Genomic DNA, 25,604 nt, shown 5'->3' on the forward strand with positions numbered 1-25,604 from the left:
AACTACAAAAAATATAACATAATAGTAAAATTTAAGTTGCACTATCATATGATAAACTCTAGTTGTAATAAACAAAACTTGGTTACAAATAATATAAAAGAAATGTTAGTAATAATATTGTATTTTTAAAACGTATTAATAAACAAGTGCATCACTCAAAATAGTACCGCAGTTGTTGTTCATTTCCACAGGAACTGGATTTTGTCACGGCTTTCTTGTGATGTCTGATTAAAAATGACAAGCGAAACATCGGAGTTTGTCAGTGTCGTAATTCCAAGACAGACTGATTTGAAGTTTCTCTTGGTCAACGCAGACGACCGTGGATTATGGTTTCCAACAAAGCAGAAGACAGAAGATGAAAAGTTAATACATGTCGCCATAAACTTGGTGGAAGAGGTGCTTGCAATAGTTTAATTACATTGTATTTGTCATTGTCATTTGTATCAATGGGGATTATTTGTCATTGTCATTTATATCATTGGAGATTCATTTTAAAATACTATTTACTTTGGGGTTTAAAATTGGGTCAAGAGGTCTGCAGGCAAATTTAGTACATGATGTGTTCACATAAAAGCAGTAGTTGTGCAATAATGCCAGATCACATCAAGTCAATACTTTTCTTAACGTGCACAGCGAGTTGCGTCCGGCTACTTAGAAAATTTAACATGGTGATGGTATTTTTTAAGGTTGTCGTTGAAGATTTATTTTGTTAATAATGATGCCAGTACTTAAGTCGGGATTTTGTGAGTACGGTGAGTTATAAATTTTTGGTTTGTGTGTCCATTTGTTGCACTGTTTCGGTTGAGAAATGGTTGAAACATGGTGCCACAAAATTTGAATACAGGCTACATATCTATAGAGTATGTAAGAAGATCCAGATGTAGAAAGAGCCACACTTTCTATGTCCTTCTGGACTAGTTGTGCAACTGTCAAGTGCTTACGTTAAAGTCCAAACCACATTATTAACAAGTTCGATAAAGTACTCTCCTACCTTTAATTACTGTTAGATTTCCTCTACATTTTATCCTGACACAAATTGTGAAAAAATCATTACAATGACACAGATTCCACATATATTGGATTGAACCATGTCCTCTATGTAACAAATTAGGAGATCTCTTAGGACAATAAGCATGCAGGTTTTCGCCACTTGACAGTTTGCTTTTTTAAAATGGAATCGTCTTCAAGCTTCTGAAGTACGTAACATAATTAATCTAACGTGACAATTGCTAAATACATCAGCATATGTCACAATGTTAGATTACATCATATCCTTCCACCTTTTTGAAAAGTATTCCATAAAAAAAACCCCAGCAGTTGGCAAAAGATTACATGCTTCTTGTCCTAGGAGATCTTAGTGAAGTGGTGACATGGTTACAATCTGCTATGACATGTAGAATCTGTGTCATTGTAATGTTTTTTTTTCATGATTTGTCTGGAAAAATTGTGGGGAAAATCTTAATGGTAATTAAAGGTAGGACTACTAGGAGAGTAATTTATTGTAGTTGTTTCACAATGTGGTTCAAACTTTAGTCTATTGAATCCAGATCCAAACTACAGTTGATTATAGTGACTTGCAGTCAATGTTATGGCTAACACACATAAGCTTCACAAACATATAAAGCAACAACAATGTTGTGTACATGCAGAGTAGTCATAAGTACCCCACTATTTCAACTTGCTTTGAAACTGACCTGTTCCTTACGGTAACCAGTCAATTCGTACCATAGTCATTTTGTACCATAGTCATTTCGTACCCAATTTCACCATTTCGTACCCTGGTCATTTCGTACCATAGTTATTTGGTCATTTCGTACCATAGTCATTTCGTACCATGGTTATTTCATACCATGTCTGTTTGGTCATTTCGTACCAAAGTCATTTCGTACCTCAATCATTTATTGTGCAGCTTAGTTGACTGATAGTAAAATGTCGAATTACTGATTTAAAAAATAAACATTAGGCTAATGCAGCTATATTGAATCCCCACCCTTAAGAAAGAAACAAACAAACAAACAAATAACAAGAAAAAGATTACATATTACTATTATTACTTTTATTTTCAAACGTTTCCGTTCATCATTATATTAATTACCAGCTAGCACTTTGTGTTAGAATAACATATCAAGAACTTCTAAGACAAGCTGAGCTCAGAATAACCTTAATTACCCATGAAGAGGAAGGGTGCCAGAGTCACACAAAAGGTGCTTTTCGAAAATTGGGCACTTTATAGTGACAGGAAAATCAGCGTCGGTCGCCTGTTGAAAATCTGTTCCAGATTGGTGCATGTCGCTGATGACTGACACCTTAACGCTAGTGATTTCAAAAGTGTTTTAACTGTAGCTTGGGTAACCAGTCAGTTTGTATCATAGTCATTTCATACCCAATTTTACCATTTCGTACCATAGTCATTTCATACCATGGTTATTTTTTACCATGTCTGTTTAGTCATTTTGTACTTTAGTCATTTCGTACCTTGGTCATTTCGTACCTCAATCATTTATTGTGCAGCTTAGTTGATTGATAGTAAAATATTGAATTACTGATTTAAAAAATAAACATTAGGCTAATGCAGCTATATTGAATCCCCACCCTTAAGAAAGAAAGAAAGAAATAAACAAATAACAAGAAAAAGATGATATATTACTTTTATTACTTTTATCGTCAAACGTTTCTGTCCATCATTATATTAATTACCAACTAGCACTTTGTGTTCGAATAACATATCAAGATCTTCTAAGACAAGCTGATCTCAGAAAAACCTTAATTACCCACGAAGAGGAAGGGTGCCAGAATCACACAAAAGGTGCTCTTCGAAAATTGGGCACTTTATAGTGACAGGAAAATCAGCGTCAGCCGCCTGTTGAAAATCTGTTCCAGATTGGTGCATGTCGCTGATGACTGACACCGCAACGCTAGTGATTTTAAAAGTGTTTTAACTGTAGCTTGAGTATAGTTCTGTTTTGTTATGAAATGTGAAATAAAGTTATAATGATTTCAAGATCGTGTATATTTTGCTATACTTAATTATAGACTAGATCACACAGTGATATTCTACATCGATACTGACGTGACTGTTGATTATAACGATTGTTTATCCAACAGCAATAAGGCAAGCATAGGCAGAGAATCTGTCGACAGTGGGATAAGGACGTAAGCCTATATAAGATGGGGGGGGGGGGGGAGGAGCGAGTCTCGTATCATATGAAATGATCATCAGTGGCAACATACATATGTTCATTTAAACCTGTGCTCACTTTACAAGGTATATATACACGTCAACTTTTATTCGTCAACAATAAAAATAAGAAGTCGCATGCCATATATGACAAAAATAAGATACCAAGTACGAAACCACTATGGTACGAAATGACCAAACATTATGGTACAAAGTAGGTACGAAATGGCTACGGTACAAAATGACTGTGGTACGAAATGACCAAAACACTATGGTACGAAATGACTATGGTACGAAATGGCCATAAACTATGGTACGAAATGGATGGTACGAAATGACTAGTAACCAAAAAGTATAGTTCTGTTTTGTTATAAAATGTGAAATAAAGTTATAATGATTTCAAGATCGTGTATATTTTGTTATACTTAATCATAGACTAGACCACACAGTGATATTCTACATCAATACTGACGTGACTGTTGATTATAACGATTGTTTATCCAACAGCAATAAGGCAAGCATAGGTAGAGAATCTGTCGACAGTGGGCTAAGGACGTAAGCCTATATAAGATGGTGGAGGGGTGGGAGTCTCGTATCATATGAAATGATCATCAGTGGCAATATACATATGTTCATTTAAACCTTTGCACACTTTACAAGGTATGTTTACACGTCAACGTTTATTCGTCAACAATAAAAATAAGAAGTGGCATACCATGAAAAAAATAAGATACCGAGTACGAAACCACTATGGTACGAAATGACCAAACATTATGGTACGAGATGGTAAAAAGTAGGTACGAAATGGCTATGGTACAAAATGACCAAAACACTATGGTACGAAATGACTGGTACGAAATGACCATAAACTATGGTACGAAATGGATGGTACGAAATAACTAGTAACCCTCCTTACCAGTTCAACCCATTGGTTGGTTATTTCAGCCCAATCTGTGTAGTCAACTCTGCCCTTCCCCAAGAGTTTAAAAACTCACCCCAGTGCTAGGTCAGTTGACCCCAGTGATTGGTCAAAACGCCCTAACCCAGGTTTAATATTGTATTCAAATGCAATTATCTTTTTTTCTTTCTTTCTTTTTTTTTATATATATGAATAATACAAAGAACATGACACATTTTAAAATGTATAAGTAAGAATATTTAAATAAGGACATATATACTATATAGTCATGTATGGATTTTTAATGAATAATGGCACATAATGTTGTATATATAATTTAGATGATTTAATAAAATTATGCTGCTTATACTGAGGTAGAGGATCTGGAAAATTGTGTTTGTCTGTGTAAAAACATTTCATAACATACCTGCCCAACTATTGGTGATATGTGAGCTGGACAGTCTATGAGGAATTATTTTTTCCAAGTCAGTTAGGCTGGTAAAATCTGGACAGTGTATTTCTATTTTTTGTTAAGAAATGTACACATTTTGTTAAGAAATGTATTTCGCCCTCAACACCCTGATTACACAGACGGCATAATCTATCTTTTCTCTCAACTTTCCTATATTGTCTCATTTCTACTTCTAGTTTGTGAGTACAAATCCTTAATCTTGTAATATTGGCTGTCTAAAATTTGCATTTTTAATATATATATATGTTAGGTAATCCACAATTACACATTTGTCCTTAATGTGTTTGTATAGTTGAAGTTTTTCTGATTTTTCAGTTTGGTTGTTTAGGTATTGTTGTAATTATTGTTAATGGTTGTCTTTAAACTGTTAACATTTGATTTTATATGTTTTTGTCAGTTTTGTCAGTTTTGTAAGTGGATCAATGTCATTTTATCAAACATGCATTGCACATAGGCATGCCACCCTATGTTGTAAACATGTGTAGTACTCTGCTGCACAGTATTGCATCATAGAGAATAGTCCTTGTTAATTGCACATTTAGGCTCTCTTGAAGTCCTATGGCAGTACATTAATAATAGGTCGTCAGCCCATAACAAGTGTGATAATGGTTGGTTTTGTAGCGTAACTGGTGCACATTTGTCTGGTGAAAAAGTTAGGTTGTCAATAAATATATTGGATATTGTTGGACTTAAGCTAAGATTCCATTAACGCGGTAAGCGGATGCGGCATGCATGATGCGTGATGCAGCAAAAATGGAACTGCATGTAGACGCATGAGAATGATTCCACATGTCCGGCTGCGGATGCGATTTGTCACGCAGCTGCGAATGCGGAAAACTGAATCGCTCCATGTAGCGATTCGTGCGGAAAATGAACACATTACCCATGCCACATCCGCTTACTGCATTAATGGAATCTTAGCTTTAAGCCATCTCCTTGTTTTTCTCCTACCATATATTAGCACATGTATACATGTAGCTTTGGGCCTTTTTCGAGTTATTGGTAATAATAATATGTTCAAATTACAGAATCTGGTGGATTTTTTATTATTGTAATAATTTACTTTTGATATTAAGCTAACATCACCTTTATGTCACTTCAATCCTTTATTTTTCATACCCAAAAATGTGTACATTATTAAATAGCCTACTTGCAGAAGATACCTCTTTTTGTCACATCTTGATGAAGTTGAAAAGTGAAATATGTGTGTTACATTTAGGCCCAATGCTGATTTTTCATGTTTAATTCCATTTCTCAAAATCACAAACTATAAAGTCCTAGATCATTTCATTTCAACATATTTTCATGTGTATATCCAATTAAAGTCAAGCATGCTGTCCTGGGTACATACCTCAGCTATCTGGGCTGTCTGTCCAGGACAGTGGGTAACCGGTTAGATCGTTAGTTGTTAAAGGTTAGTGGGAGAAAAAAGGGTGTAGTGGTCTTACACCTATCCATTGAGTCCTTAAAACTCGGTCTGGGTCGGAGCTGGTACCGGGCTGCCAACCCTGTACCTACCAGCCTTATGTCTGATGGCTTAACCACAGTGACATGTAGAGAATTTTCAAATACACTGAGTTATTTCTTAATAACTACCTATACCAACAACTAATCGTTAACTTGCTATCTTGAGCATCCCAGGCCACGAGAGCTTGAATCTTCATCAGAAATAAATAGTAAAATCAAGTTAAAATGAATGAATGTCAGAATGAACATATCTTTCTTTTTTGACATGATTAATAAATCTTCTAACATTTGGTTAATGTTCTTCATTTTGCAGGTCACAGGCCAGAATCATGGAATAAAGAACTTACTAACGACACACATTACCAGACTGCCCAGGCAACCACCAATCATGCATTTTGTGTTTCTGGCTTTTCCTGTTTCACCCTCTGAAGACGTGAGTCAGTTTACTGATGTGAGCACACACAATTACCTACAAACATATTAAACAGAAGGGGTGGGATGTAGCCAAGTGGTAAAGCGTTTGCTTGATATGTGGTCATTCTAGGTTCGATTCCCGTCGGTGGACCCATTAGGCTATTTCTTGTTCCAGCCAGTGCTCCACAACTGGTGTAAGAAAGGCAGTGGTATGTACTATTCTGTCTGTGGGATGGTGTATATAAAAGATCCCTTGTTGCTAATTGAAAGGAGTAGCTAATAAAGTGGCGACAGCAGGTTTCCTCTCTCAATATCTGTGTGGCCCTTAACTATATGTTTGACGCCATATAACCTTAAATAAACAGCATTTGAACTGTATTAAGAGGTTTAGAAAATAATACAAAATTATACTTCCTTAACCTTGTGATTGCATTAGCATGGGTTTGACTGTTTAATATATTTTTGATTATAATGTTTAATATTATATAAATATATGAGCATGAATGATTTCTTTAAGGTTGTGCCAAGCAGTTTGGAGATATTGAATTATTAGTTTCTCTACAAACCATCTGTATAAACCATTTGGGTTTATTTGCAATAAACACTATATTTTAGTAACCTTGCCAATCTCCAACCAAAGGAATTTAAAAAGCCTTTCCTGTCCTGGACTTAGTCAGTGGCAAAGCCGAAGGCAGTGTTCAGAGTTGATGTGGATGAACCTCTGGTGGATTTGTGCATGATGATAGTGATTCAGCTCATGTGATTATTTAAAAAACAATTTGGTGTGTTTTCATACTTTTCTGCCTAGATTAGCAGTAGACAACCAGTGTTTTTTTTTTTAAAAGTGGGAGTGACGAGAAAATGTTTCTCAAATGAATTTCACAGTCAGTATAATGATCTTGAAAATGGTTCAAATGTTAGCTTAAATGTCCATATTTGATCTAAAGTTCAAGATAGGGTAAGCCTAATGCACCTCAGCAGTCTTGATGGTAAATCAATAATCAAACGATTTAAAACTAGTTCAGTAACATTATAAATATAAACTGTCTTTGTCTCACCAGGTTAACATGAATGGCACATGGCTTTCAGAACAGGAAATGAAGGATGAACTGCTGCCTCAAGCCACGAAAGGCATGCTGGGAAATGAACCTATCACGATTGCATGGCATCTGCAAGATGGTAAGAGTAGGCCCTACTTCGTGTTTTATAGACATTTTGATTTTGATTTCAGTTTGCTGTAACTCGAATGATGTACATGTGTGAGAGACATGACTAAAGTTTGTTAATATCTAGGTCTGGGTTTTTTTATGCTGTTATTTTAAATTTAAGAAAAATCTGCATGTACATACTGACTTGCTGCTCAAATGATATCTATGATGTTGGTGTTTTTTCGATAAAGCTAAAACTATCCAGTGAAACTTCTCTAAATTGGACCCTCAGCTTGAGAGCACATGCTAGCTTCATTGTGATACAGTTTTGGAGTGTTTGTTTGAGATTATTACCTCTTCCCAACAAATTTGTTGCTATTTATATCTGATTACTTTATAGAAGTAACCGACAGAGCAACTTTGAATTTAATTCACTGCATTCTCATTGTTTCTTTTCCACAATGTTTATTTAGCGAAATAAATCGGCGTTTGTTTTCTGTGGTATGCTTTGTAGATATGTCAATACCATTTCATTTCCATATCAATTATCAACATGTCTGAATGTCCATTGAAACAGCGTCCTGTAAAGTTATCATTGGATGACAAAGTTAAAAGTTAAAACTTTGCTATTTATAAAGATAAAACTTTGCTATTTATAAAGATGAATGGTTCTTAAAACATGCTCAAGATATTGAATCTTTTAAGACAGCCTACAATAGTTAAGCAATGATGTGCATGTCGACAGACAACAATGGAACACTTTGTTAAGCTTGACTGTTGTAACTTTTCAAAGAATTACATGTACATACATGTAATATGTTCCAAATGTGTTTGTGTTATGTGTTCATAAAAGCATAACAATCTATATAAAGAGTTTACAGTTTAACTTGGTTATTGTTGGTTTTTAAATACAATTATAGTAAAAATGGTTGGAAAGGCTATTTCTTAAAACCTCAGTAAACCAAACACCCCTTTTACCAAACACTTTATTCACTCAAAAGGGTGTTCGTTTTAGAGGAGTTTCTCTGTAATACATTATTGTCATAGTGATAATGTTTCTTTACTATAGCTTCAAGCTCAATACGTTGCGTACGATCATTCATTCATTCATTCATTCATTCATTCATTCATTCATTCATTCATTCATTCATTCATTCATTCATTCATCCATTCATTCATTCATTTGCTTGCTTACTCATTTCCTCAGTTTGTCATTCAGACAGATCTTAATGATCAAATTGTCTTTTTTCTAAAGACATTTTAAAACGCCTTTTAATTTTATCTCAGTTAATTTCAGTTTAATGTTTTTCTTTTTCATGTTTGGCCAAACCTATGTCTAATTAAATGTATTTTATTTTTAATAGGAAATGCAAGTCTTCCTGCATTTGATGAGACTGTTATTGAATATTTGGATGGCACCTCAGAGACAACTGCACAAGATGCTTTGATCAAATCATCAAAGCTAGGGAAAAAAGGTTTGTCGCATCAAATGTCATGAAAATGGTGGAGTATTCAGTTCTATTATATTTCTCGATCTTGCCAGTGCACCACGACTGGCCGTGGTATGTGCTATCCTGTCTGTGGGATAGTGCATATAAAAGATCCCTTGCTACTAATGGAACAATGCAGTAGGTTTCCTCTCTAAGACTATATGTCAAAATGTTTTACATCCAATAGCTGATGATTAATAAATTGATATGCTCTAGTGCTGTCATTAAACAAAAACAAACTTCTTCAGTTCTTCTAGCATTAGTGTTTTAAATTTGTTTATCGTCATCATCATTTAATTAAAAGTGAAGTCACAATATTTCAGCAACTTGTTTGAATTCATGGGAAGGGTTAAATGTTACATAATTCATGGCATAGTGTTCGAAAATAAATTATGTTAATAATTATTTTATAATATTAAATAACAACAACGAGAAAAGGAAAGAGAGAGAGAGAGAGAGAGAGAGAGAGAGAGAGAGAGAGAGAGAGAGAGAGAGAGAGAGAGAGAGAGAAAAATTAATTCATTCATTTCACAGTCATTTTCAAACTTTCGCATACTAACAGTGATAAATATATTTTATTTTCTAATACCCACAATTCTAATAGGTTAGCTTTTGATGATAAAAATATTACATGTGGAAGAGTTATATAAAAAAAACCCTGTATAAACCATCTTGATCCTGGTGAGTAACCTATGTGAAGAGCTTGTTTAATATTTTAAAGTGCCAACAAAATGTCATGTTTATATAAAGAAGAGAACACAGTCATTACGTTCTATAAAATGTCTTTGTCACTGAACACAAAGCTGAAACAGCCCTAATTGAAATTAAAATATTAGAGAGGGCAATTTACCTTTTTTTTATGGAGTTATGACCCTTGAACTTAGGAGATATGAAAATTTTTTTTCTTGACTTTTGTTTTGCAATGTCTGAAGATATGCAAAATGCTTGTTATTATATAGAGAATTTTATTTTAGATTAATTGACATTTTAATCCATGTTTGGGAATTATGTATCATTGTCTAAAAATAAATTATAATGACGTAATATATTTTTTGTAGATCTAATGGCATTTTAATTCCAGTTGTAAAAACTATCAATGTGTCATCTATGTTTGATTACCTTAAACTGTACTGTATTTGTTATGTTGTTTGCAGAACAAGATCTCCTTTTTGTGGAATTCTACACCATGTGTTTTCCCAGTACATTGATGAATAAGCATGTCTTTTCTACATATATGGCAGCCAAGGGATTCCAAGGTTCTAACGAAGCCCTGTACAGGTATGTTGACTAATCAAAACCACTGTTCAGTAATTGGTTATGCAAATGTTGTGGTACCGTATATCTTCACCTGTAAGTCGATCTCGGCTATAAGTCGAGTCCCTAATTTCAAGCCCTGAAAACATATTTTTTTAATTGACCCGTTTATAAGTCGACCCATGAAAAACAACTTCTAAATATTGAAATATTTCTTATTTTCAGCACATGAGAACAATAATGTACAACATTTGAACAAAAGAAAATTATTTTACAAACTTCGGTTTTCACGTTTTGTACATCGCAATATAATCAGACTGTTCCAATCAAACTATCATTATTACATAGCATCAAAACAAAATATTCCCTTAGTAGAAAGTGAAAGCTGTTTGACTGTTACTGTATGGTACTGTACAGATGGTTTTGTGCACAGACAACAACTTTATTTATAAACACTGACAACAGATCACTACGATAAAACTGAAAGTATTACGTTTTTCCGCCATATTAATACATGTAAGGAGGATAACTCTGGAAAGTACACTGGTTTTTGTACCAAATCATGTGTGTCCCTATTGCTCTAGTGAACTGCAGAGATCAGTCTATTTTAAGGGAAAGCTCAGTAATATTCATGAAATTAATCACCGACAAAACATTGTTTGAACAACCATTAATGCCAATGACCAGATTTCAAAATAAACTCAGGCAACAGGTAGTTAGTATTGTTTACATTTTTACTATTAGTGATGACTGTTAATTTAACTAAGTGGACTGTTGTCTTGGCATGTGAGTGAGATCGCATGCCTTTTCGCATAACCAAAACCGTTCTAATGCCAAAACAAAATAGGTTGTAAAAAATAAATGTGTCAAATTAACATATTTGAATATAAATACATGGTATACTTCAACAATAAAACTTGTAAAATAATCCCCAAAACAGTAATATTTTTTGGTGAAATTCGACTTACAGGCGAAGATATACGGTACATTCTATTCTCCCTGTGGGTAAGTGTAAATAAAATTCCATTTGGTGTATATAGAAATATAGTAGCTAGTTTGATGGTTAACATAATTCTTCTATCACATTTTAGAGTATGGCCTCAAATAACCTAGGTTTCGTAATTGCTCCTTATTCAAAACAATTTGTTATGATGTTGATATTTAAACAACTATTTCTTTCTATCACCTTTTTATGTTAGGATATTGAATATAATTTATAATCATTTACAATTTCCACTGAGAGATTTGTTTGAGACTGCACCGATATTTTTGTGGGTGTTTTTTGTACAGTTATACCATATTCATTTAATGTAAATAACTTAGATAGCTATTTTTATATATTTATAAATCTATCTGTTATGTAAAAACTATGTATTGTGATGTAATAAATTCTGAATACCTGTACCTGTTTCAAAATTATGCTTGTGTTTATTTCAGATCCTTTGATGTACATAAACGAAGACTGCTTACTTTCAGTGATGTTCTGTTGGGTCTTGCTGCTATGGAGCCGTGCACACAACATGGTGGTGTGCCTGCGGAATCCCGGTGTCGATACATATTCCGCTATTACGATACTAATGGTACTGGATTTCTGCAATTTGAGGAATTTAAGTGAGTACTAGAAGATAACGGGGACAAGTACAGAAACATTTAAACTAGAATGAAAGTGGGTGCTGGTATGCCTGCTTTGCATCATTTATGTTTTGCATCATAAATGGTTATGTAGAGATATAAAAAAGAAGACATATTTAAATATTTTATATACTAATTTTATTTATTGTTGAGAATATTCCACAAGCTTTTTTTGTATTTTTTTTTAAATTCATAAAAAAATAATCTATTTTTGTTGTTTTTAAAACTGTTATAATTTTAGTCTCGCCTTTATGAAGTAAAAAGGTGTGATTAGATAGAGGTATTACCTTTTCGATGACTGAGACAGCATCAACTTTTGAATTAAAGTTTAATAGTAAAGTTTCATGTTTTTCACAAACTATAAGTCCTAAGTGAATAAAATTTGGTTTATCGTTGCACCGAAACATTTTATGGTAGGTGAGACATTTAATTCTTCGTAATTCTAGTTTATATTTTGTTACGCCAAACTAAAGTTGCTACTTTTGAGAAGTAGTAAGTGAGGTAAAATTGATATTATTTGTTTCAGACAATTGGTTACAGATGTACGGAAGTTGAAAGGGTTGGCAGTGGATGATGCTTCAGTCACCGAGGATGCTACAACTAGTATAAAGTAAGTAGTCTTATTAGTCCCCTACCAGTCCAACCCAAGTGGACTGTAGGTTTTGTCTCCATTTGTCTGGGTGTCTATCTCGCATATAGCTTTTCAAACTTCCACAATACTCCACAGTATTGAGCTCAATAGAGATTTATCATGTAGAGTTACAGATCAAGTTTGACTGTTATAGGGATTTACCCATTTTATACAGAGTTATGGCCCATCAACGTAGGAGATCTGGGGCCTAATTCACTAAACTCTTGCAACTTTGTGATCTCGCAGTGCAATGCAAAAAGACTTGCAAAGAGGATGCTTTGTCGTTTAGCAGAGCCCAAGAGAGCTTTGTGAATTAGGCCCCTGGACATTTGTTAGGCTCGGTAGGGAACATTTATTTAGCATTTCTCTCAGAATGCATCTTTAATTCAGCATTCACAATCATTTTTGCTGATATATCATGAAACAAATATTCCTTGACTTCACAATCTGACTTGCAGTTTAATTATTTGTTAAATAAGGTGGTGGGGGTGTCATTAATTTTAATTGATTATTTGGTGTAATGTTCTGTGCAGTGCAGTGACTGACTACTAATGTGTTGTTTACAGGTTGTTTGGCATTACCAGCACAGACCGCCTACCACTGGCAGAGTTTCTTATAGCTGTCGGTCAGCTCAAATTCCGAGGGACGTCCGTCTTGTTGAGGCTGCCCAGGTCGTGTCTGTCCAATGTGAAGAAGTAATTTGCCCTTTTATGTATCAGTAGAATTTATTTACAATAGGGAATGAAAAAGAATGGTATGTTAAATTAATGTCAATTATGACTTATGACATTTACAAACAGATATACTTTTAGCTTTCGTTATTATTATTTTTTTTATTAAGCTGATTTAACACTAAAGTCCATTGAATGGGGGGAGTGGGGAGATGCACTAAGGTCGATGTTAGTTATGACTTTTCACAAACAGATATATATTTAGGTTTCGTTATTATTTCATTTTGCATGAAGTTGATTTAACTATGACATTCACAAATGTGAATGATAATGGGGAGATGCACTGAGGTTGGAGGTCAGGTGAAGTTTATCAAATAAATATTTAAGTCGACTTCACCAAGACACAGTAGAAGAAACTTATGTTTTTTAAGTTTTATATAATATGTATGAAACTGAACTAGCGTACTACTATTATGTAAAAAACAACAACATTTTCTTCAGTGCAATAATGACTGGTGCTGAGACTGATGGGGAGGAACCACCCAACAAGAAGAGTCGACCAAAGCTTATTGAGTCAAAAAAGAAATCTAACAATGGTAAATAATGCTCCTTGTTAAGTATTTAATTATGAAATTTTCCAGTGGTACTGTTTTGCTGATAATGAATATTTTATCAGGATAACTCAGTGGATTCATTCATTCATTCAACCAGTATACCACACCTGGTCAACGGCCGTGGTATGTGCTTTTCTGTCTGGGAAAGTGCATATATAAAAGATCCCTTGCTGCATTAGGAAAAATGTAGCGGGTTTCCTCTGATGACTACATGTCAGAATTACCAAATGTTTGACATCCAGTAGCACATGATTAATTAATCAATGTGCTCTAGTGGTGTTGTTAAACACAAACTTTAACATTTAATAAGCATTCCTCTTCTCTTTTTTTTTATACATACATTGATCAAATTTTCCTTCTTGTTTTTTATGCATACATTTGAATTCCTTTTTGTATATATTTAATAACCAATCCTACAAATATTAAAGGTGTGCACCATATGTTTCATGAACACATCTAACATTACATATATATATTTAAACATTCATTTCATTTTGCCAATTGTACTATTTCTCGCTCCAGCCAGTGCACCACGACTGGTACATCAAAGGCTGTGGTATGTGCTATCCTGTCTATGGGATGGTGCATATAAAAGATCCCTTGCTGCTAATCGAAAAGAGTCGCCCATGAAGTGGTGACAGCGGGTTTCCTCTCTCATTATCTGTGTGGTCCTTAACCATATGTCTGACGCTATATAACTGTAAATAAAATGTGTTGAGTGTGTCGTTAAACAAAACATTTCCTTGTTTGTTTATTGTAGTGGAAGATTCTGTGTTCAAACACCCAGAAGGTTTGCCTCTCCAGGCAGTGAAGCACAACACAACCGCCTCCCCCAAATATGAGCTAGCCACACATACAGTCAAAGTGAGACGGACAGGAACACTCGCCGATGTGATGGCACTGTGGGAGCTACAAGGTTCGTTCCTTTCTTCATTTGAAGCAGGGTTCAAAACTCGCCAAAAAATATGGTGGCCCCAAAAATAATAATGCATGTTGGCAGATTATGGTAAGCAAACCACTAGCAAGATTTTAATGTGAAATACAAATATTAATAGTGGCTCATATGTTATAGCTCTAAAGAAGATAATATTATTTGGGCGACTAACGCCATTATTTAAAAAAATATTTAAGTCACCCAAACAGGCCATTGGTCGCATTTGGCGACCTGGCCACAGCCCGTTTCGAGCCCTGTTGAAGTATGACAGCTGAAAATGTATTACCTTGCATTCAAGTGATATAAATAAGCCTTATAGAAAGCAAAAATCAGATAGTTCAGCTTCAGTTGTTTTTGGTTTTTTTTACACATGTTAAACAAAATGACCACATCAGGAACCAATCAGATTGCTCTAAAAAGTTAGCTTTGCTTACTTTTGATGAGAGCAGGCCTTCATTTGTTTGTTGTTTTTGATAACGAGTATAATTATGTATTTGTTACACTTTTATGTAAAACGTTTTATAAACATTGTTACTTTCAGTTTAAAATATTTACCAACGGTCTTTAGTGATGATGCTACCTAAGTTATTTATCTATTTATGCATTTAATAGCAGTCATATGTAAGTAAAAAAGAAAATTTTCCCGCTTGTGTAATGAACTGTGATTACCCTAGATGTCAGAAACATCTAAGAAAATTAACACAAAAATATGAGATATAAACTTGATAGTAATCTTGGTTGTTTGATATGAAGTTTATGTAAATGATTGAAAAATCTGAAAAACAAATGAACTGATGGATGTCAAACAATAGTAAATTATGTAATTTGTTTAAGAGAATAAATATGCACTAAATATGGCATTATTTTTTAAACATTGTAAACTTTAAAGTAATGCTTATTTAAAAAAAGAAGAAAAAAGACATGACTACCTATCTGTATGTAACTAGATAATTTGTTCGTATTATTCAGGAACTAATGCTGTCAGTGGAAGTGCTATGCATCACCTAGAAGGAGAAATATCCAGATTTCACCGAATGCCATCCATAGATTCTTTTAACCAAGTAAGTATGACTGCTGATTTTAATTCTGTTAAATGTTGATCTCTCTAGCTGAAGATAATTTCAGTTTTTAAATCATTCGTTGTGGAAAGTATACTTCAAGTATAATGGAATTGTGTTTTGTCCCCTACCAATCCAACCAGAGGGGACTATAGATTTTGTTTCTGTCTGACTGTCCGTCCGTCTGTCTCACTCATATATAGTTTTTCAAACTGTTTTTTCGGAATGCCTAAAGATCTTGAGTTGAAATGTTGTGTATAGCTTTATCATATATAGTTACAGATCAGGTTTAACTGTCATTGGGATTGGCCCAATTGTGACAGAGTTATGGCCCTTAAATTTAGGAGATATGCAAATTTGTTGGACCCTTAAACTTAGGAGATTTGTTGGGCCCAGTAGGGGACATGTGCTGCTTTAGCAGTACTCTCAAAATGCTTGTTTTAAAAACTAATTTGCATCATGTCATCATATTGTTTAATTAATAGGTTTGTGTGATTGTATGTCTCAACAGCTTATGTATACAGATGACCATTTAAGTGTGACTTACATCTGCATCAGTTTTCCTTTTCTTTTTAGAGATCTCATCCAAATGAAATGTTAACTGGCCTGAGATATTTTGAGAGAGCTCTCAAGAAAGATAATGCTGGAGCACCGAAGGTGGGTGTCTGTTCATCACTTTTATTGTCTCAAATGTGCTGACTGAAGCTCTTTTTCAGGTTGCCAGAAAGATATATCCATGATTTTTGTGGTCAGTAATATTCTTTAGACATAGATAAGCATAAAATTTAATGTAATATAAGATTAATATCGAGCAAAGTAGAGCTGCATTGCATTACATTGTATGTAACACAAGATATCATGGTTTTAAAAGACAAACTTATGAGGATAGTTCATTAGGTTGCTTATCTTTAAATAAATTCTAGCATTATTTTAGCTTATTTAAATACATAACAAATAGTATTCTGATTATTATCCCATATTTTTAAATTCTAAATCTGTATTTTATACCTTTCATTACTTTTGTAATTTGTTAACTTTCCACAATGATTATATTTTGCAGGAATCATTTAGTTGGGGCCAGGTTGACATTAATGCATTAGCGAAGTGTTTGTTGACTCTCTGTCAGTTTGCTAAAGAAGCTTTACGTCAGGAACCTCGTCTCCTCAAACTGAAGTCTCCAGTCTACATTTTAGGTAACTGTAGAACAGGGCTGTACCTTCTCTGAGTAACTAGGAGGAGAAGAAGAATTTGGACACGGTAATATAGGGTCTTTTCGAGATAGACATAAGGGCACCTCTAAAGAAAAAAGGGCACTTTTTCTTATTTTGAAGGGAACACAACTGCCTCCACCCTTTGGCCTTTGTAGTTATGATCATGCAGAGCAAATAATAAAATTTTGAAAGTAATCATTTAGAACAAAATTAGTAAATTAACAATTTTCAACAATGTAGTATCATTGGGTTGCAATCTGAAAGCCATGCAAGAAACTTTATAAAACTGTCCTATATGAACAGGTGTTTCTTTTCGACTTAACCTGACCTGGGCCCCGTTCCACAAAAGAATTGTAGCTAAGTTTAATTGTAGTGACTTAAGGTGAGTTTTACAACTGGCAACGTAAACTTTACAGCCGTTCCACAAAGCAACCTTACGGTAGTCGTAAATGTAAGTGCCAGTTTAATTATTAATATATTATTTGCATAGAAGTATGAATTAGTTAAATAATAAATTGGTTACCGACTTTTCGGAACATGTTGGATGTATTCATTGGTATGAAGTAATTTTGTCAGTTTATTTGGTAAGCGATAATTGCCGAATGCATAAGACATGGGAGTTATCTCCCTTATTTTCGTGTGAAAGTCGTTAGGCTTAGACTGTTTTTCATTGAACACCGAGTTTCATAAAAGGTATTTGGTACGTTAGTGGCTTACAACTGCCTCATACCAATTGTAAATGTTCACTGTAATTTACGACTATAGTAAGCTATGCCGCGTTGTGGAACGTGCTGACGATCGTAGAAAACATTTAAGGTCTCGATGGTAGATATTTACAACGATAGTAGGGCTAAGATCGCTTCGTGAAATGGGGCCCTGGTCCAAACATTCCAACAGCCAATTTTATAAACCTATCCTAGAGCAGGTAATCATTATAAACAGCTATAAAGGTATGCACCATTTGTCTTGTGAAATATATCTCATTTGTACTGACCTGAAAAAAGAAATGTTGTGAGTAATATCACATGACTTGGGTTGAGACCTTTTTGATTTCTACTAACTAAATTTGTTTGTGAAAATATTATCATTTTCAGTGTACTGTTTTAGGTGACATCCATGGGAACTTTGAAGACCTGGTTTGTTTTGAAAAGGCTCTGTGGCGGATGGGACCACTACTAACACCTGCATCTTTTCTCTTCCTCGGCGACTATGTGGACAGGGGTCAGTTTGGCATTGAAGTAAGTAGTCGTTGTGAGAGCGACAGTAAGTGTATATGTTGTGATTATGTTTTTACTAGTCTCAGTTGGATGAAAACTCTTTTTAAATTATTTCTGAGGTAGTGGTTAAAATTATAGTTACTGTAAATTCTTTCACTCATTAAGACATATTTTACATAATTTTGGAGCACATTAAGTATGGATCTTGAGATTCCCCACTTTGACTTTGCATAAAAATCAATCTTTTTGTTCGCACTCAAAATTTTATTTTTGTTTATTTAAAAGCTTGTGATTTATACAGCCTTTCTTCAGAGAAGAAATGACTTCAGGCTAAGTGTTTAAAGTCAAGTCACGAAATGCATTTAAGTCTTATCATGAGTATGGTGTCTTGATAGACTTCTGCGTACTATCTTAATGTCTGTTTTCAGTTAACATTTAGATTGTTATTATATATATTAATTATAACAAGATAGATTGATTGGCTTACTTTTGATGACATATTGTGATTGGTTGACCATGTGATACTGGCAAAACAAACACCAAACATTTTGTTGAAGTAGATTTAGGTGTGTTAAATTGTGACATATTGTCAAGCTTGGATAGTTAAAATGTGACATATTGTCAAGCTTGGATAGTTAGATTATGACATATTGTCAAGCTTGGATACATCATAATAATGAGTTACTTAATAGAGAGTTTCACAACCACACCATTACTGCTTCGGTGTAATATTTCCTAATTTATTTTTGAGAATACAGGCAAGTAGGATGAGGTATTGTAACAGTCACTTTTTGTAAACACTGTTGAACATTTCTTATCATTTTTAGGTTGTCTCGTATCTACTAGCACAAAAACTGTTATCACCAACCAAATTCTTTCTTCTCCGTGGAAATCATGAGCTAAGAAGTGTACAAGAAATGTTCCATTTTAAAGCGTATGTTCTTTTAAGTTTCATTTAATTTTTTTGCTACTGATGACCTTACATTTCACCAATAGTTACATGGCTGTGTTAGGCATTATAAATATTTTATCTTGTTGCAGTCACAGACCTCTTAGAATTGAAAATTTACACAGCCCATTTATTTGTTACACAAATCTGTTTTTTTTTTCAGGTACCACTGATCTATTTCATTTTGCATAAAACATTATTGCCATATTAACTAAGTGGGACATTTTCATATCATGAATTTAAAAATTGATATAGTTGTACAAACAAGTACATGGTACTTAAATTATGAATGCCATCTCTTGCTATTTAAGATAAACTGAGGTGATGGAAGTATAGAATATTTTTTTCTCTGTTAACAGTCAGTGTGTGAAACAGTTTGGTGACACGACTGGTTTGCAGGTGTGGGAAGCAATTAACGACTGCTTTGATGTGATGCCCATTGCTGCAACTATTGATGACAGGGTAAACAATAATCATTTCTCATATCCTTTATCTGTTTATTCCTTATGGTAAGTCTGTTTTGTACATATAGCTGATTGGATACAGTTGGCTGAAGTCAGTGATTTGATTAGGGATAAGGGGGAGGAAGGTGGCTCTGTGGTAAAATGTTCGCTTCGTGCATGATGGATTTTAGATACCAGCCTTGGTGGCGTCGTGGTTACGCCATTGGACATGAGGCATGTAGGTACAGGGTTCACAGCCCGGTACAGGCTCCCACCTAGAGTGAGTTTTAATGACTCAGTGGGTAGGTGTAAGACCACTACACTCTCTTCTCTCTCACTAACCACTAACAATTAACAACTAACCCACTGTCCTGAACAGACAGCCCAGATACCTGAGGTGTGTGCCCAGGACAGAATGCTTGAACCTTAATTGGATATAAGCAGGAAAATAAGTTAAAATGAAATGAAATGATTTTGGATTAATCCCCGTCGGTAAACTTATTGGGCTATTTCTCATCAAGCCAGTGCTTCACAGCTGGGGTAACAAAGATCGTGGTATGCTCTATCCTGTCAGTGGGATTGTGCATAAAAGAGTCCTTTCTTCTAATCAAGAAGAGTAGTCACATGGAGTTGCGGCAGTGTGTTTTCTCTCTCATTATCTGTATGGCCCTTAACCATATGACCATAATTAAAATGTGTTGAATGCTTCTTAAAACCAGCAAACTTTTCTTCACAATTGAACTGTTGTAATTTTTGGCTTATATGCCATGCCCACAGCAACACGAATATGATTCCACTTCAAAGTCATTTAGAGAGAGAGAGAGAGAGAGAGTACCTTTAACATGCCCCTATACCACTAATGTTTCGGACATGTCTGTCACGGGCCTAGTCTCTGGATAGCCATTTAGAGCTTCTCTGATTACCTTGGTTTCTTGAAATATTGTTTATATTCAGTTTTATTAATAGTGCCACCATAATGAATGAATTTATGTTTATAAAAAATATTAACTTATCATGTTGTTTTGTTTGTAGGTATTTTGTGTACACGGCGGTATTCCAAGTCCTATGCACGGCGATGGAACAATAGAGGAAATCAACAACGTACCAACGCCATTACCTGACCCAGAGGTCCAGAGTCCCCTGGCATGGGAGATTCTCTGGAGTGATCCTATCAGGTTTAGTAGGGCATTATGTTTTTATTTATATTCGTAATTCTCATTAAATGTTCTTTTTTTTGTTTATCTGTGATTATATAATGTATACTAATAAAATATACCTCCTCTGTGAGGTATAGATAAGGCAATTCCAACCTAAGGGGTTTTAAAACAATGATTCAACCTGAAATGCAACTTGGGTAATAATTAATTCAAGAGAATTCTGAAAAATATGAATTAAGATGTCAGTTCTTTGTGAAACATGAGTTATGATGTCAGGCATATTTAAAAATCATCTAGCCCTAGGGTCACCATGCGAAAGCTGACTAGTTTGGTCCAGTGGGCAAGAAACTAAACAAACTTGTGGTTTACTGAAACGAAACTTGTATAAGTCTGATTACAATACAATGCTTATGTATTGCTCTTATAAGAAAATAAATTGGCCTAATCCATGAAATTAGTATGAAAAAATGCTTGTTTTATCAATGCAGTTTGTATCCAGTTTATATAAAATGTTTAGTATTTTATTAAGATTAGTTTGACTCATGACCCAATAATTAAGACCATCTTTTAAATATCTAAATGGTAAAAACTATTATTTGGCATTTTTTAAATGTTTATATATGCGGAATTTTCTGATTTTGTCATTGCAGCAAAGATGTCAGTTTTAAGGAAATTACACCTTAAAATATGTTTATCTATAATATGCATAATGTTATAAATTAAAATATGTTTATATTTCATCTATAATATGCATAATGTTTAAAAGTTAAAAGTCTGTTACTCTATATTTAAATCTTAATTCAAACCTTCAAACTGTCTTGTTATGTGGATGTAAATTTTTCATGTAATTGGTTTTGTTTTCTAATAATGAAATATATATATTTTAATTTATAGCTTAGAAATCATGACACCAGAAATAATTACTGATCTTAAAGCAAACCATGGTTTTGTTCACAACACAAGACGCGGCACGGCCAATTTCTTCAGCTGTGATGCGTTGTTTTCCTTCCTGGAGGAGAATGGTTTGTCTCATGTCATCAGAGCACATGAAGTCCAAGAGGCTGGTTTCCAGGTAACTTACCACACAACAGTTAAAGTTTGTTTTGTTTAACAACACCACTAGAGCACATTGATTAATTAATCATCGGCTATTGGATGTAAAACATTTGGTAATTCTGACACATAGTCATCAGAGGAAACCTGCTACATTTTTCCATTAGCAGCGTGGGATCTTTTATATGCACTTTACCACAGACAGGAAAGCACATACCACAGTCTTTGACTAGTGGTGGTGCACTGGTTGGAACGAAAGAAAAAAAACCAGTCAGTTAAATGGATCCACCGAGGTGGTTTGATTCTGCGATGCAATCACCTCTGGCAAGCATTCGACCGACTGAGCTAAGTCCCACCCCTTACCACACAACAATGCCTTGGCTATAGTGGGTTTGCTGTCAATAATGGATTCAGAGTGGTCAGGTTGGGGGTGGGGGATTGCACACAAAATCCAAGAGGCTGGTTTACAGGTACAATACCACACAATGGTGCCTTAACTATTTACCCTATCTTGATGTTCTACTGGCAGTTGTCAGTTGGCTTATGGTTAAGTATGTTAATGGGATAATACAATGGGAAATACATGGCTCCTTCCAAGTAGCAGCAAGGGATCTTTTAGTTGTATGACAATACAGATATGGCAGTCTTTGATATGTCATTCATTAAACACATTACAGACTGAAAGACATACAAACATACATATAGACAGACATACTGATGGGCATAGGTAGATGTATGGTCTGCCAGACAGACTGTAATACTTCATTTAATAAAAGGCCCAAAATACACATTTTGAAATTAAGAGTTTTAAATCATATCCTCAGAGCACTGAATTCCAAAACAGCCACCTGCTCATGTACTAAACGGAGCCCAGTGTTGTTTAAATGTGATTCAAAGAAAACCGATTTTTCAACACAGTATATTCATAGTTTAGTTCAAATGACAAAACATTATTCAAAATATTCAGTTGAGAATGTGGTCAGCACATGGTGTGTTTTGATGGGGGTTTTCTTCTTCTTTTTTACTCTTTATTAATGATATTTGCAAAAATGATAGCTGTAATAAATAATTTTACAAAATGATTTGTGATTCATCCTGAATATTTATTGTGTTTCAGGTCCAACAAGAGGGCAAATTGTTAACAGTATTCTCATCTTCCAAATATTGTGGTGGCTCCAACGAAGCTGCTTGTGTCCTTGCCGACAACTTCAAACTTCGAATGATACGGATTGATACAACTTGATGCCACATGTAGTAAAGGTCGTTCCATACAGATTGATACTGTACATGAACACTGTTCGGCCCTCAAAATTCTGATCATCTTGTGATGCCAACTTAGGACAAACAATAACAAACTATTTACCCAATAATTATAAAAATGCCATCGCAGATCAGTTTGCACAGCTTTTTGCGGCAACACTGCTGATTGCGGTCACACATTTTGAGAGCTGGTTGTTCAGTACAGCTTGATACTTCATGTGCATGTGAATCAATTCAAGTTGATGACAAGACTTTAGTAAGACTTGATAACTGCAGCTGAAGGATGCTCGATCAAGTCTGATGCTACATGGTGTTACAGATAATTGGAATAATATTTCTGTCACAATAGAATTGGAAGATATTTCATACAGTAACGTTATAGAATCTGAAGGTTTTTCATGTATCTTGATGCTGCTTGAGATTTGAAGGTACATTTAGTCTGATGCTGCATAGCTATTGAAGGTAGTTCAATTCAAGTTATACTGCATAGCTGTTGAAGGAGTTCGATACAGCTGATAGATAGTTCTATACAGTTCGATACAGCTGATAGGTAGTTCTATACAGCTCGATACAGCTTTATGTTGCATATTATTAGATACATGTAGTAGAATGATATATCTTCATAACTACATTGTATTTGAAGATTGCTTTATACCACTTAATACTACTTAGTTCTTGAAGATTGTCAAAAAATTTCTGAGTGGAAATAGATTACACATTTGTTGAAAAATCAGGTGTGATGTTTGTCAGGTTTTAAGAGTGTTACAGCTCTGCTTTTTAAATGGGTGGAATTCCCTACAGAATATTTAAAAAAAATTATGGCCCGAGAATTACAAGGTTCTATCTGCAGTTTTTCCAAAAATGAGTTCTTCATCCTATTTGATAGAAAATAAAATTATCTACATAGTAAACAGTCCTAGAATATGGTATTGTAAGACACAGTTGTTATATTGAAACTATTGCAAAGACCTCTCTACGACTCGGATATGGCAGCTCAAAACTTCAAGTGGCGATTTCTCAAAATGAGGTTTTGTGCACATAGCACCTTGTAATTCTCCACCCATGAAATGTCTGTTCAGGTTGTCTATTCAGTGGAAAAAGGAAACATTTGAATTAGAAATTCAATTATTTTGGAACAATATAAAATAAAGAATTTCATAATGAAATACTGTTTCTATAAACCCACCAGCACATAAATCACACAAGAATGACACATGTGAATTATATACCTTGGACATGTAGAAGAATTCTTCTGGGCACTGTTCCATGAGGTCATCTTAAGTGCTAAGATTGCTTGCTGAAATGGAGCTCTGAGCATATATACCATTTTTTATTTTATTTTACGTTCATTAATACTTTTGTTGCATTTATTATTCATAGTATTAACCTGTTACCCCTATTTGTCTCTATCACAGTTTTTTTACGTTCATTAATACTTTTGTTGCATTTATTATTCATAGTATTAACCTGTTGCCCCTATTTGTCTCTATCACAGTTATTAACAGGCCCCAGGGCACAAAATGTTTTGTAAGTTTGCTTATCAGTTACACAACTCAAAATTCATGTGAACTGCCGATCAGTAAAGTTTTATCTGTTGCCTTCTGAAATTAACAGCTGTAAACATCAAGATCTGAAGAATGGTATTAGCAGTATGTATAACAACATGGACATGTTTGTTCAGAGGAATCATGAATTAAAGGTTTTTTTTCTTTTCCCAAGTCCCATTTGTTTTTTTAGAACTGATATTTAGTTCAATGGATATATAGAGAATAATACATGAGTGGCCATTAGATACCATTTATCTTACAATGAGTTGTTTTGAAATATATTTAATGAGTGAAAGCGAGTTTGATATGTTTTTAAACAATGAATTCTAACGGACACAAATGTATTATTCTGTTTCTTATGTATCCTCAAAAACCAGGTTTTAAGCAAATTTTAACATCTTTTTCAACTAAAAGTTATTTACAGCCTTTGCACTTGTAGCTAACTTATGCATCACAGACAAATGATTGTCAATTTTGATTGTGCTTTTTTTTCATTAGATGTATGGCATTGGTCATCACATAGGAGCAGCCAGTAAAGTGTCTGGAAATTGTTAACACATGTACATGTGTAAACAAGTATGTGTTAAAAAATAATGAATGATGTTCTTACCGACAGGTGTGTAAGAAACTGTTTTTAACATAGACACTTTTCTCAAGTATAAAACTTTGTTAATAATTTGCAGTAATATGTTTTTATTTGATGTTTTATTTTGTTCTATCTTAATATATGAGCTGGAGGTACAGTAACTGTCGTTAATATAAGTTTTAAGTTACCGATTAGTTAACTTCCTGGTTATAGAATATAATTATAGTAACAAAACATTGGTTACCTAGGTAAAACTAACATGAACTGAGATTTGGTTACCTACAATTTTGAAATATCATTCACTGTCACCTCTTCCCATT

General features: G+C 34.2%; 1 protein-coding gene across 2 annotated transcripts; it reads left to right on the forward strand.

Moving 5' to 3' along the window:
- Nucleotides 1–197: 197 nt before the first annotated feature.
- Nucleotides 198–24,863, forward strand: LOC121389658. 2 transcript variants are annotated; one of them, XM_041521310.1, is made up of 19 exons: nt 198–396; nt 6,329–6,466; nt 7,491–7,608; nt 8,942–9,052; nt 10,222–10,345; nt 11,759–11,932; nt 12,480–12,563; nt 13,151–13,279; nt 13,757–13,851; nt 14,630–14,785; nt 15,773–15,864; nt 16,438–16,518; nt 16,922–17,054; nt 18,180–18,310; nt 19,117–19,223; nt 19,598–19,700; nt 20,714–20,856; nt 21,733–21,910; nt 23,009–24,863. In XM_041521310.1, the coding sequence occupies exons 1-19, from the start codon at nt 235–237 to the stop codon at nt 23,132–23,134; spliced, it is 2,385 nt and encodes a 794-aa protein (XP_041377244.1). In that variant the 5' UTR covers nt 198–234; the 3' UTR covers nt 23,135–24,863. The 2 variants fall into 2 exon arrangements, with proteins under 2 accessions (XP_041377244.1, XP_041377251.1); XM_041521317.1 differs by having other exon boundaries at nt 6,329–6,448.
- The last annotated feature ends 741 nt before the right edge of the window (nt 24,864–25,604 follow it).

The sequence above is a fragment of the Gigantopelta aegis genome, chromosome 3, assembly GCF_016097555.1.
Source record: "Gigantopelta aegis isolate Gae_Host chromosome 3, Gae_host_genome, whole genome shotgun sequence".
NCBI classification, from domain to species: Eukaryota; Metazoa; Mollusca; class Gastropoda; order Neomphalida; family Peltospiridae; genus Gigantopelta; species Gigantopelta aegis.

Coding starts and splice junctions, on each gene's coding strand:
- LOC121389658 (XM_041521310.1), top strand. CDS start 235: ATGACAAGCGAAACATCGGAGTTTGTCAGTGTCGTAATTCCAAGACAG. Junction 10,346..11,758: donor TCTAACGAAGCCCTGTACAG/GTATGTTGACTA, acceptor TGTTTATTTCAG/ATCCTTTGATGTACATAAAC. Junction 16,519..16,921: donor ATAATGCTGGAGCACCGAAG/GTGGGTGTCTGT, acceptor TATATTTTGCAG/GAATCATTTAGTTGGGGCCA.